The 12,752-nt window shown below is 41.9% G+C and overlaps 1 protein-coding gene across 2 annotated transcripts in view; it reads right to left on the minus strand.

Moving 5' to 3' along the window:
* The window catches only part of PRKD1 (protein kinase D1), a 121,068-nt gene extending 110,761 nt beyond the window's left edge, over positions 1 to 10,307 (minus strand). For both annotated transcript variants that reach the window (XM_069017728.1, XM_069017729.1), the window contains exon 1: positions 9,881 to 10,307. In XM_069017728.1, the coding sequence (XP_068873829.1) occupies positions 9,881 to 10,060 (180 nt within the window). In that variant the 5' untranslated portion in view covers positions 10,061 to 10,307. The remainder of the gene's footprint in view (positions 1 to 9,880) is intronic.
* Positions 10,308 to 12,752: the final 2,445 nt, after the last annotated feature.

Raw genomic sequence — 12,752 nt, forward strand, 5'->3', positions numbered from 1 at the left:
TCTCTGGGTGAAGTCCACATGGCATGATACATGATAATAAACACAGATTAGAGATATACTAGAGATACATTTCTAGATGTAGAGGACAAGTGTTTTTATTTTCCAAGCTGTTTGATTTTACTGTATTTTCTGCCTGACAGTCTGTTACAGTTACCTGAACTCTTGTTATGACGATTTACCAAGCCCCTTGTGACAAAGTGGCCTGCAGACATACTGCCACATGAGAAGGATAACATAGAGACAGCAATATTTTGTTTTCCTCCAGAAATCAGGAAATCACAGAGTTTAAAATCAAGAGAGCTTTTCCCCCAACCTAATTCCCTCCACCCCCATACAAACACACACAGACTTTGACCAGATTGTTTCAATTTTCATTCAACCTTGTTTTTTTTTCTTTTTAAGTGTAGGACAGCCAATTCTTTAGGAAAAAATGCAGTGAAAACTGTGTGGGTTTGGAATTGAGCAGACTTCTACTCATATTCTACATATTTTGCTGCATTCCTTCTATTTAGAGGTAAGTGTAATAAATACAACAGAACAAAAGGCATGAGTTCAACCTTTCAGATATCTATAACATGTGCGCTTTTTATTATTCTGGTATGCAATTTTCACATTTTCCTAGATGTAGTTGATTTTGGGCGGCAACATGAAACCCTCAGAGAGATAAGATCAGCACTTACAATATTAAACAGCGTGGTCAGCACACCTAGAGTCCTGTCACATAAACAGACAGCAAATCTGTAACCCAACCCTTAAAAGCTGATGCAGAAGGGGCTGAACTTACAGCAAAATGGGAAAATTATTACAGCTAAACTGAAAACATCAGCTCATACTGTTGTCTCCTTATCAGTGAGGTTCCACCTGACACAGATCCCCACTCCATGGATTAATAACACAATTTAAGAAGTTTAAGACTTTGCAGCCCAAGGTTCTATGAGGCTTTCAGAAATGTTTCAGCCTAAATACAGACCCTAGCCTCGCACTCATAAAGTACAGTGCTGCCACGAGGGAGAGCAGGGTATGCTTGACCACTATGGCCCACATACATTAGTAATTTCTATTTTTATGTAAAGGGATCTCTCAGGAGGAAAGATCAGGCAATAGGTAAGTTGATGTTTTTAAGGGCAAGCATCTTTCAGGCAAATTGCCTCATAGCCAGAATGTTTCTCCCGGACCCAGCTGGGTCTTGCCTGTGCTTTTGCATCTGACAAGATGTTGACAAAAACTATTTCTAACACTTGGGAAAATAATTATTTCTCAAGGTCGACTTTTTTAAAAATAATTTGAAGACAGAAGAAATAGAACATGCTTTCAGACTACACAGGATACATTCAGATACAGCTTTTCAAAATGTACAAGGCAGAGGTTTAGAGCTGGTAACTGTGGTCATGGTTTGCAGCTTTTCTTAGTAGATCTTTGTATACACCTTGTGCCTAAAGTCACATTGGGAAGACCTTTTTATGCCCACCAGTAATAAAAGTCTCCAAACGCCTCTTTTCTTCGCTAAGGAAACAGCCAAGAACCAGATCAGATGATGCACATTCATGTTTCTTAATTAAAAAAAAATTAGTAAATTTTTATCAAAATAATTACCTATATTCTATCTTGAATGTCATAATACTGTTTCTGATGTGGTTCTGACTGCAGAAGAGGCACACACAACAGGCTCTGTAAGAGATACAAATCACTACACAAATATACGCACTGTATAGTTGGAGAAGTGAAAGCTTACCTCTTGACCAAGTTTTCCTCAGCTAAAGAAGAAAACAAATACAAGGAACAACAAAAAGGAAGCCACAGATAGGTGGAGGAAGAGGAACTGGACAGCAGAGATATACACTGGAATTTATGCTTAATGTTTTGCCTATGCATAAATCACTGCAATATATCCACAGTACTCTCTCAACATAGTGTGATACATTATACTACCCTTCCAATCTTACATGTTGCTTCAGCAGATAAAACTAGAAGAGCATTTAGAAAGCAAAAATCTGCTTCATGAAGTAGCTGACTTGAGGTGCATACATCAATACTTTATACTCTAATAGATCAAAAGCTGATATGCACAATTTATTTTAATCATACCCATGGTTTTTGAGTGACAACACGTCTGCCATAATTTTAGACCATTTCCTGGATAGAAATACTTGAAAGAAAAGCCTCAAAAAGCAAGAGCTCATTTAGCAGTAATAAAAGTATATGAGGAGGAAAAAAGTTGAGAGCCTGTGGAAGAAATCTGATTTGTTCTGCAAAATCCAGGACATTCATACTAAAACCACAAGCCAGAAAAATGTAAACAAAGGGGATGTCAGAGCAGAGCAGATTCTTTTGTAGCAAGTAAGACATATAACAAAATTAAGGTAGCCTTTCTAATAGAACCTCTACAATCAACCCTGCAAAAGTGACACTCAAGTCTGATAAAAAAAAATGAAACAATTTTTTTCTCACCTCAGTGCCTGGCAAAATCATGGAGCAGCTCCTCTTGGACACTATGCTAAGGCACATGGAAAATAAGAAGGTGATTGGAGACAGCTAACATGGCTTCACTAGAGGCAAATCATACCTGAGAAATCTGGTGGCCTTCTACAAAGGGCTTACAACAACAGTGGATGAGGGAAGAGCAGTGGACATTATATACATGGACTTCCGCAAAGCATTTGACACTGTCCTGCATGACATCCTTTTCTGGAAGCTGGAGAGATGTGGATTTAATGGATGGACCTCTCAGTAGATAAAATTTGGCTGGATGGCAGCACTCAGAGTTGCAGTCACCAGCTCAATGTCCAACAGAAAGCAGTGACAAGTGGATGTTCCTCAGGGGTCGGTATTGGGACGGACATTTTTAACATCTTTGTCGGTGACATGGACAATGGGACTGAGAGCACCCTCAGCAAGCTTGCTGCTGACACCAAGCTGTGTGGTGCAGTGGACAAGCTGGAGGGAAGGGATGCTGTCCAGAGGGACCCTGACAGGCTTTAGAGTTGGGCCTGTGCAAACCTCAGATAGCTCAACGAGGCCAAGTGCAAGGTCCGGCAACTAGGTCGAGGCAATCCCAGCACAAGTATAGGCTCGGCAGAGAGTGAATCAAGACTAGCCCTGGGGAGAAAGACTTCAGGATGCTTGTGGACTGAAAAGCTCAACATGAGCTGCCAACATACACTTGCAGTCCAGAAGCCAACTCTGAGCAACCTTACCCATTCTGTGATCTTTAAGGCCCCTTCCAACCCCTAATCGTTCTATGATTTTACCAGAACACACCCTAAGGAAGACTTTACAAATGACAATTTGACAGTATGCAAAAAGCATGTAGTAGCTCCAGAAGAAAGGTAAGTCCTCCTTCCAAGCAGCAAGAGACATACACAAGTCAACTACTAGCACTGACTAAAGATGTACATAAAGGTATACTATATATACAGCCACACTCTTCTACAGGGAAGATTAACCAAGTATTTTATAGAACAGTTCACCTACACTTTGGACAAACACTTGAAAGAGAGATTTTAATTATATACTTGATTGCAACTATGTAACTGCAACCACATTACATAATGTCAACATAAACACGTCTGATGCCAACCAGAGGGCAAAGTCAAGAAGTCAGAGATGACCTACACCATTGTGATTTTTAAAAAATCAACAAACAATGCATGTGCTTATCACAGGTTGCTTGAGATATACACTGAGTACATTGAGACCAAGAGTTGTGTCTACTGTAATTTTTAATTCTACATAGCTACATCCTAAAAGTTCTACAGATGTCCTCAAAATAATTGCTAGCATAGTCACTAAAAAAAAAAGCAAACACACATTTGGGAGAAGTTTTTAACTGAAATAGTTTCATATACAAAATACAGTAAAAATAAGAAACCAAAAGTAACACTATGCAGACTTCACTAAGTGTGTTTGTTTCCTTGCAAGTAACCACAGCATAAACATATTGTAACCGTACAGGCAGATTTCTCCAAACACAGAGGAGGCAAAACAGTAACTTGTTCTTACCTAGATTGTTTCAGACGTTTGTGAGAGATTTCCAGAAATCACTGTCAAAGTCTGCACAAGGCCATACAGGGATTTGACACATACCAGGGTGTTTCACACAATCCACAGCAGAGATCATCTATGTACAAGCATAAGCCCATCACACCTTCAGGACACACTGGGCTTTCAGTGCCTTCTCAGGCCATCATGTGGTTTACACCCAGTAAGTCTTCTATGGGACAGACAGTCAGACCTTGGGTATTTCAAATTCACTGAGCACATGCCACACTATGTCCACATGGCACTTCTGTCTGGGAAATGTTGCAACTTCATTCAGCAAATTCCATCCTTTCTCGGGCAACAGAGCCGAATCTCATGAGCAGTGAGAGAAGCATCTCATATGCCTATTCATTTTCTACTTTCTTTAAATCATTATCAAAATTATGTATTTCCTGGGGAAAGCATCAATAGAAATAACACAAGATCAACACACTCCTTTTGTAATTCCTTTAAAAATTAAGATGTGAACTGCTTTGGTTACAAGCCTGTCCTCTATCTAGAGCTCCATCTTATTTTTTATTCTATTACAATGCATTCAATAGTCTTTAATCATTAGCTAGGAAATCCTCAAATCCTCTACACAGGTTTGTCGTATTAGAGCCATTTTCCTTATCTGGATGCATGACAGATTACATAACAAAGTTAACATTTCTTAAAAAGCCCAGTTTCTTTAAACTAATTCAGATGACTCCCTTTCACTGAAGTTATGTTTTTACTAGCATCTTCTCTGATATGGTCCAAAAGTAACTGTAACTAAGCTACAAAATCATGTTACATACATCAACTTACAGTTTCCAGGGTGGAGAACAAAAAATGAAAAGTCAATAAAAGATTAAACTGTAAACATCAAAAGTCTCCCTTGAGTTTGGTAAATGTTTATGTGCATAAAGACAAGGCACCTTGCATTCCTCAAATTCTATTTAACAACTTAAGTACTTCCATAACACAGGTAGAGGAAAGCATTTGGTGCTGAGAAAAACTCACTTTATGGAAAAAAAAAAAAAAAATTAACACTTTGTTACCAGCGTACACCAGTAAAAGACATCATGAGAATTTAACTGTCACAGATAAACACCACATCTGTAATAACTTTTCTAGAACATATAAAGACTGTGACTTCAAGACAACAGTGTTGTGAACACATGAAATGTTTACATTTGTATGTTTGAACAAAGATATATGACTTTTGGTCAGCATGGTAAAACCTGTCACATTTCTCTGTTTATCCTGAAGCTAAAAATCTCTATAGCACCCTGTTTACTGAGTCCCAATCCCACCCTAAAGGAATTGATTTCATTATCACCAGGTAACAATAAACAAGAGTTTATTTTAGGAGAGTGTGTAGGTTTGGGGGGAAAAACAAACAAAAAACTCACCCAAACAAAAACCACCCACAAACAAACAAAACCCCCATCATTCATATAAACAAACCCCACATGTTTTCCATGACTGCTTAAAAACATTGCAGAAAAAGATAAATATATTCTCACATCAACCTTTGGAAAAGGTTTTCTCCTTTCTTTGCTCAGACCACAAGTTTAGAGATTCCAGCCTGGGAAAACAAAACTGAGTTCATTTTTGTTTTCCTTTTTTATTTATTTAAGAATAAGTTATAGTTTCCTTATAATGACAACCAGAAGCAAAAGTGGATGCATACCTGTTCCTAAGTGTGTTTGGTTCAATTCTCAGGAATGCCCTTAAAAAGGCTCTTGATTTGATTTGTAGCAATTCTCCAGCAATTTTAATTAAACACCAGATACCTTACATAAAGATTACTCTGGGCACAGTATTCCAGTTGCAGTATGCTACTTGAACCAAGTACTTTTCTTATTTTGCCTTTCCCAAAATGGCCTCTCTTTTTATCACTTTTTTTTTTCCCTACAGTAGAATTTCAGAATTATTCAAACAACTGACCCATCGACAACACTAGTTTTACAAATCAATCTGAACTACACAGCCTATGCAGCTCAAATCTTACTTTCTCTGTTTCTCATCAAATTTTTTTCCTGTGTTTGTTTTATCATTTTTGCATTCCTCACAACTTCTAAGCCTTCAAGTGCTGAAGGCCTAGCCAGCACATGATCTTAGCAGCTGACTTAAGGGCTATTTTATAAAGCACACATTCTCACGTCAAATAACACTGCATTATGTACTCAAAGTTTGCAAAACTTGGCAATGCCACTAGAGTACCCCAACTCATCGTGAGATATAACGATGACAAAGAATTTCAGTAAAAACAAAATACAAGTAATAACTAATATCCCCTTTGAATTGAACTTGTATGAATTTGTATTAAAAAGCTGTATAAAGATTACTTTCTTTGTCTTTTTAGTATAAAAATTCTTGGTAACATGGTAATTCCATATAATTAAAGTGCTCCTTACATTACACTTTTGTCCTGGAGAAGTGGTTTTATTGTGTGCAGCTAATTCAAGAAGGGCAATAATTCATAGTTTTTGTCTTCAGAAAACAAAGATCATATTTTACAATATCCTCCCACTGTTCTTGCGAGGGAGTCAGCCTAGAAGTCAAACACTGGCACATATTTTAAAGTTGATCCTCATTTCTTGTCAACTACATCATCATTTAAATGCTAAAGTTCCATTTTAACTGAAAAAAAAAAACACCCAGCCCCACACTGACAAGTCTCAGGGTTTTCACATCACTGGTTCTAAGCAAGACAAACAAAACACACAAACTCAAAGGAATCAAATTTCATTGTCTTCAGAAGAGTTCTTAACAGATTTAAATGTGTTAGAATTATGTCAGAAATCAGTATGTAGCATTTCATCTTCTGATCTGTAAAGGAAGTGTCTTTACAGTTATCTCAGGATAAAATTTCTGAAAGAATGTCTCTCATGGAAAATACAGAAAACAAACCACACTTTGCTCATTCCATTTTTCACATCATGTACATTAGATTATCACTATAATTACACTCACTACCAAAATTTAAAATCTAAACAGCATCTGAAGTGCAAAAGTTAAAGTACTCTAATGTAAATAAATGCAAATACGTGTTTATAAGGAAATATAAACTCTAAATTATACATAGCATTACATTTTTACACACATGAACCCATATGTATATTATTTATATATACACATAAAGATACAGAAATATGGAGGGTCTATACATATATACACATACACACACTGTATTAACCTCCTACTCAGGCCTACATATGATCCACTCTGCACACTTTGACACGTTTATTTCAATTTAACGTAAATTCTGAACAGGAGTAAATTAAGCAGGTGTATAAACCTGTGAAGAGCAAGGGTCATAATCATCTCAAATCAGGTATGCCCACATTACCAGGGAATAGGCTCCCTATAAACAGATCATCTGATTCTGATACTGAAGAAAAGTCAGCACAATCCTAAAAATAAAGCTGTGTGCAAAAGGACTGCTTAAATATTTAACAGCACACCACAGACACGGTGTTGATTTTAGCAGTCTAACATGACAACCATTGAGAAATACAAAACCACAATTTCTCATCCTTATATACTGCTTCAACAGTCCAGACCAAATAGAAAGTTTGGAAGAAAATTGTTGACCACTACTCTACAGACCCAGAAAAACTTAAAAAATAGCATGAGATTGCAATATAAAATTCTTCACAGCGTAGTCTCCTGCTTGACTATGATAAGCAAATACATCTTTGTTATCAAATCTAGAGTAGATAATATTTCAAATCATTTCAGGAAAAGATAAAATCATGAACCTACAACACATAAATAACTACCTCATAACAGTTCTAGATATCACATTATTTTTTTTAAAGTCTCTGCCAGTATGCCAAGTAACTTTGAATATGCAAACAATCCCATCAGGTTTAGTGAAACAATTGTGTATATAGATACACTTGCAGGCTTAAGCTTAAAATGAAGACTCTAAGGACTAAATAACATACAAATTGCTCTGTAGGGTGGAGGAGGTAGAGGCTACCACTTAACAAGAAAAGAAAGTAAAAACAAACCAAAGCCTTTCTTCCAGTTTTCCCTTTCTTTGAGCCACTTCCCTCTCGACAACCTTGGGAAAGCAGATATTTCAGCTCTGAGAAACTGTGACTAGAGGAAAGTTCCTCATTCACGTGTGCCTGCAGAGAAGCATCTAAATGATGCTCTCTTTTATGCAATTAAGAAACTGCAACAAACAAGTGTTCAAAATTTTTATGTCAGTACTCACGAAAGTAAGTTTGACTTTTTGAGCACAGGCCAGCACATTTAGTTTTCTTTACACAATGGTACATTGTTAGGAAATGAGGTTTAAAATCAAGTTTATAGTAAGCCTATTAAATTAATAAACTACTCAAGAACAGTAAATAGAAACAATGAATACAACAATCTTAGCTTTTCCATTCTTGCTAGCACAATAATTTCTGAACAGTAAAATATGAAAAGTATTCAATCTGTTTCAGACGTGTATGTGACCAAGTGACAAGTGTTGGCCTAGCTTTGAAAACAAATATGGTAACGTGAAATGGTACACCTTTCTACAAAATTTAATTTAAAAAAGCAGGTAGCCATTTCTTAAACTATGAAGAATGCAAAATTTAGAAATAAGGATGCATATTTTATATTTTTTTGAAAACACTTCATTAGTTGCTCTTCAACAAAAAAGAAGTTCCACTATTTAGTGAAGTCCAGATTGATGACCTACAAAGAGATGTAAGGCAAAGCAATCAACTTTAAAAAAAAAACAAACAAAAACACCCCACTCCTGCCTGAAATTATTTTACCTCGGTAAAAACAAGGGGGAAGAGGAAGACAATTTTTTTCCATTAAAATCATCCTGAATATTTAGGCTGGCTTTTTTCTCCTTTGCAATCACTATGATAGTTTTACCTGGGTCTTTCACACAATAAATACAGATAAAGTAAAACTTTACTTTATTATACAACACGATTGTTAGAGAAATCGCAAAAGGCAAAGGCAGCGGTGGCTCAAGCAGAAGCCCCGTGGATTTCGGCGTATTGAGCGAGGTTTATCCAAGTGCAGGTGAACTGTGCCTGACAATGGTGTCTCTCCGGAGGGTCTGCGGTGCCACCCCCGGCCGCCCAATGACCCACCGCGGCCAGCAGCAGCCGCCAGCCAGGGCTGACTCAGTTCCCTCCCGCTCCGCGGCCACCTGCCAGCTCCCGGGGCTGGCCCCCGGCACCACCCCGCATCGCGCACCCCTGTCCCCGGCGCAGCGCCCGCCCCCACGGCCCGGCAGCGGCCGGGCAGCACCGCGGGCGCTGCGGGGCCCCGGCCGGCGGCTCTGCCGGGCTGCCCGGCACAAGGAAAGGCGTGCGAAGCGCTGCGCGCCGCTTTGAATCCTGGGCTGTCGGGGTTGGTTTTTCCTTGTCGCTGTTTGCCTTTTTTTTTTTTTTTTTTTGGTGGAAACTTTCCTTTCCCAGCAGAGGCCGGTACAGCGTGAACTGCCCCGGCGCGCCGCGCTACCATCACAGCTGACAGCTTTCTGCCCCCCGCGCCCCCCCCCCGTTCCGCAGCACTAAAAAGCAGCGGATAGATCCGGCCGGAGTTTGTTTTTAATAACGGCTTTCAGTTCGCACAACCACTTGCATCCCCTGCCAGCAAAATAAAAGCCAAGCTCGCATACGAGCATCCCGCACAGAACCTCCTCCACACCGGGGTCGTGGGGGGCACGGTAGAGAGACAACCAGGACGCCGCGGGGCAGGAAGTGGGGACGGCGGCAGGGAAGTTGGGATGGGTTTTGTTTATCCCTGGAGCAGAGCCGCCGGGAAAGGAAAGTTCACAGCCAACAACAGCGCCCACGAGCAGCGGGTCCGGGCTGGAGGGAGGAGGCTCGCTTTGGGGCCTTCTTCTTACCTTCTGGTCTACGATGGAGCAAGCCATTTCCCGGACGTGGGCGAGGCTGAAGTCGCCCGAGGAGTCCTGCAGCAGCAGCACCGGCTCCCGGCTCAGCCCGATCTGGAGGTGGAAGGCGACGCCGCCGCCGCCGGCAGCAGCCCCCGGCGGCGGCAGCGGGCTGGGCGGCCGGGCGCTCATCGGAAACTTCCCGCCGGAGCCGCCGCCGGAGCCAAGGAGTCAGGGACGGAGGGGCAGAGTCAGGCACCGCCGCGAAAAGTTTGCGGCCGCCCCGGAGGCGCCGGGCGAGTTTCCCCGCGAAGTTTCAGGAAAGTCCCGCCGAGCTCCTCCCGGGTGAAAATGGCGGGGGGGTGGCGGGAGGACCGGGGAGGATGCAGACAGGAAAAGGCGGCGAGAAAGACGCGCGGGGGGAGCCCAACCCAGCGCCGCCGAGGTGGTGCCGTCGCTCGGGCTGTTGGCGCCGTGCGCGGCGCGGGGGCGGGACGGGCCGCGCCCTCCGCCGGGACGGGCCCGCGCCCAGCTGGGCTGGGCCGGGCTGGGCCGCGCAGGTCCGCCACCAAACGGCGGCCGCGTCCCCGCCAGGCGGCCCGGGCAGGAGTGAGGGCAGCGGGGTTGGCTGGTTCCCCATGGTGGAGCGAGGCTCATCTGGCTCCGGTCTCCCCACCTGGCCCAGTCAGTGGGTTGCAGTGCTTGCAGGGGTGAGAGCCTCCTCGTCCCCCGTGATCCCCGTTGAGCAGTACCTCAAGAGGCAGGTGGAGGCAGAGCCTGAGGACAGTCGGGGGTGTCCCTTGCTGGCAGGCAGCATGGTGGCCTCTCCCGGGCAAGGCGGCAGCTGCCCTCGAGGACGGAAAATAGTGCCAGGGAAGCGGGAGCTCCCGTCTGGCTCCGACTCTTCTGCCCGGCCTCGGCCGGCCGCTCCAGTCAGCATCGTGCCTCCACCTCCAGCACACGCCGCGGGTTTTGGGAAGAAGTAAGGGACAGGTCGCACCCATCTCTTCTCTAAAACAGCTTGCAGTTTCAGGTATAGTCTGCGTTAAGGAGGAACACCCTGCCAAACCAAAACCAGGATGAGTTACACTTCCCAACTCTTGGGATCGCTGCAAGACCCACACGTTTGCACAAGCAGCACTCATGGCAAGGCAACATTTAGTCTAAAAAACCTTCTCTTGAAGATGTGCAAAGGCAGTGGAAATCTGAGCTGTAAATATTTTAAATACCAACGGAAAAACTCTTAAGCTAGGTATATGTGGCACGTGTAGGGATGACTATTACATGTGTATGTTTGAAAATTCAGTAGTTGGTCTGATTTACAACTTGTTTCATTGCAAATTGCTTTTTTTGGACCAAAATTTACCTCTGCAGCGTTGTTTTATTTTGATCCTGTGTTAGTAGGACCCATTTTACTGTTGCCAGCCGATTTCCAACCTGGGAAGTACTGCAAGCTTCCCATGATCCCATGGCCTAGCCAGCTTTTCTGTACAGGAGTCAACGTAAACATACTAGAAAAAACATACTAGAGAAACATATTAGAAAATCCTGCAGCCCTGCTTAATTATTGAATCTGAGGTTCAGAGTGGACCCTCTTACTTCCTAAACTCCCAATGAGAGCTTAGGCGTGGCTAGTTCAAATCTTTAATTCAGACATGGCTTATATCTTAAAGGATATAAAAGAATACCTAAAGCACTCAACAGAAGGGTCTCCCTTACACTTTTGTGTTTTCATTCTAGCTCAATTCTAAATAGATTTTCCTTTGCATGTTTCATCCATATAGTAAGTAATAGAGTGAACCTTGCCATCAGACTTAAAGTTGTGCTTTCACAAATTCATATCAAACCTACTTTTGCTGATGCGTTTGATGGCAACTCTTCAAGAAACCTAAACCACTCATTCATGACACAGCCCTTTAGCAATTCATCAGATAACTAGAGCAGAGGTAGCAGTAACAGCATTGAGAATTACATGTCCTTGGTCTTCTCATGTATGTGAAATCAAGTGATAGAGGTGATATGACTTACCTGCAGCTCCACATCCTCTGTACAGACACAACTTTTTCTTCAAAAAGAGAGGTTACATTATTTTTTTTAAGTTGTAGGTTGCTGAGTTGTTTGTTAAGTATGGCAGCTGTGTTGAATACACCTTTGTAATCAGAATAGATTAGGGCAGGATTTCTTCTGCGCTGTGCCAGCCAGTCATATACAAATGTCGTTTATGAAAGGATTCAGTGGCACCACGTGATGTGATCCTGAGTACAACCCGGCCTGTTGTACATACTGAAATGTCATCTATGTCATGATCCTCCCAGATCAGGGCATTGTTATGCTGATGCCAGGGAAAGGAAAAAATCGTTCACAGCAGTATCCGACCTCATACAGTGTGCGTGCCTGGTTGCTAATCTGTACGTGCACAGGTGGAAAAACCACTGGAAGTTTAGGTTTCACTGTGCCTGTACAGATCAATTTAGCAGTACATGAACTGCTGCCTCGAAGTTGTGGGGGGAAAAATGAGTTTGCTACACACAGTTACACAGTTTATGCATCTGGCCATGTACAGGAAGAGGGCAGTCAGCAGAGGATGTCACTGTAACATCACATTATGAAAGCATCTCTAAGCTGCCCTCAAGGTACAATTTCTGTAATGTTACCTCTAATTGCTCTACACTGCCAGACTATGAAGGGTGAATAGTAGTCTTTGTATGTTCTCATGCATTGTATACTTGACCCTCCACTTTGGTGTGTTTCTGAACCTGTGATCTTCTGTTCTTTCAGCTTTCTGCATTGTATAGATGGAATTCTGTTCTATTCATTGGGAGTGAGTAACATCCCCTTCATAAAGTTTTTATTCCTTTTTGCTTTTCTCTATCTGTGATATAAC

The sequence above is a fragment of the Aphelocoma coerulescens genome, chromosome 5, assembly GCF_041296385.1.
Source record: "Aphelocoma coerulescens isolate FSJ_1873_10779 chromosome 5, UR_Acoe_1.0, whole genome shotgun sequence".
Classification (NCBI taxonomy): domain Eukaryota; kingdom Metazoa; phylum Chordata; class Aves; order Passeriformes; family Corvidae; genus Aphelocoma; species Aphelocoma coerulescens.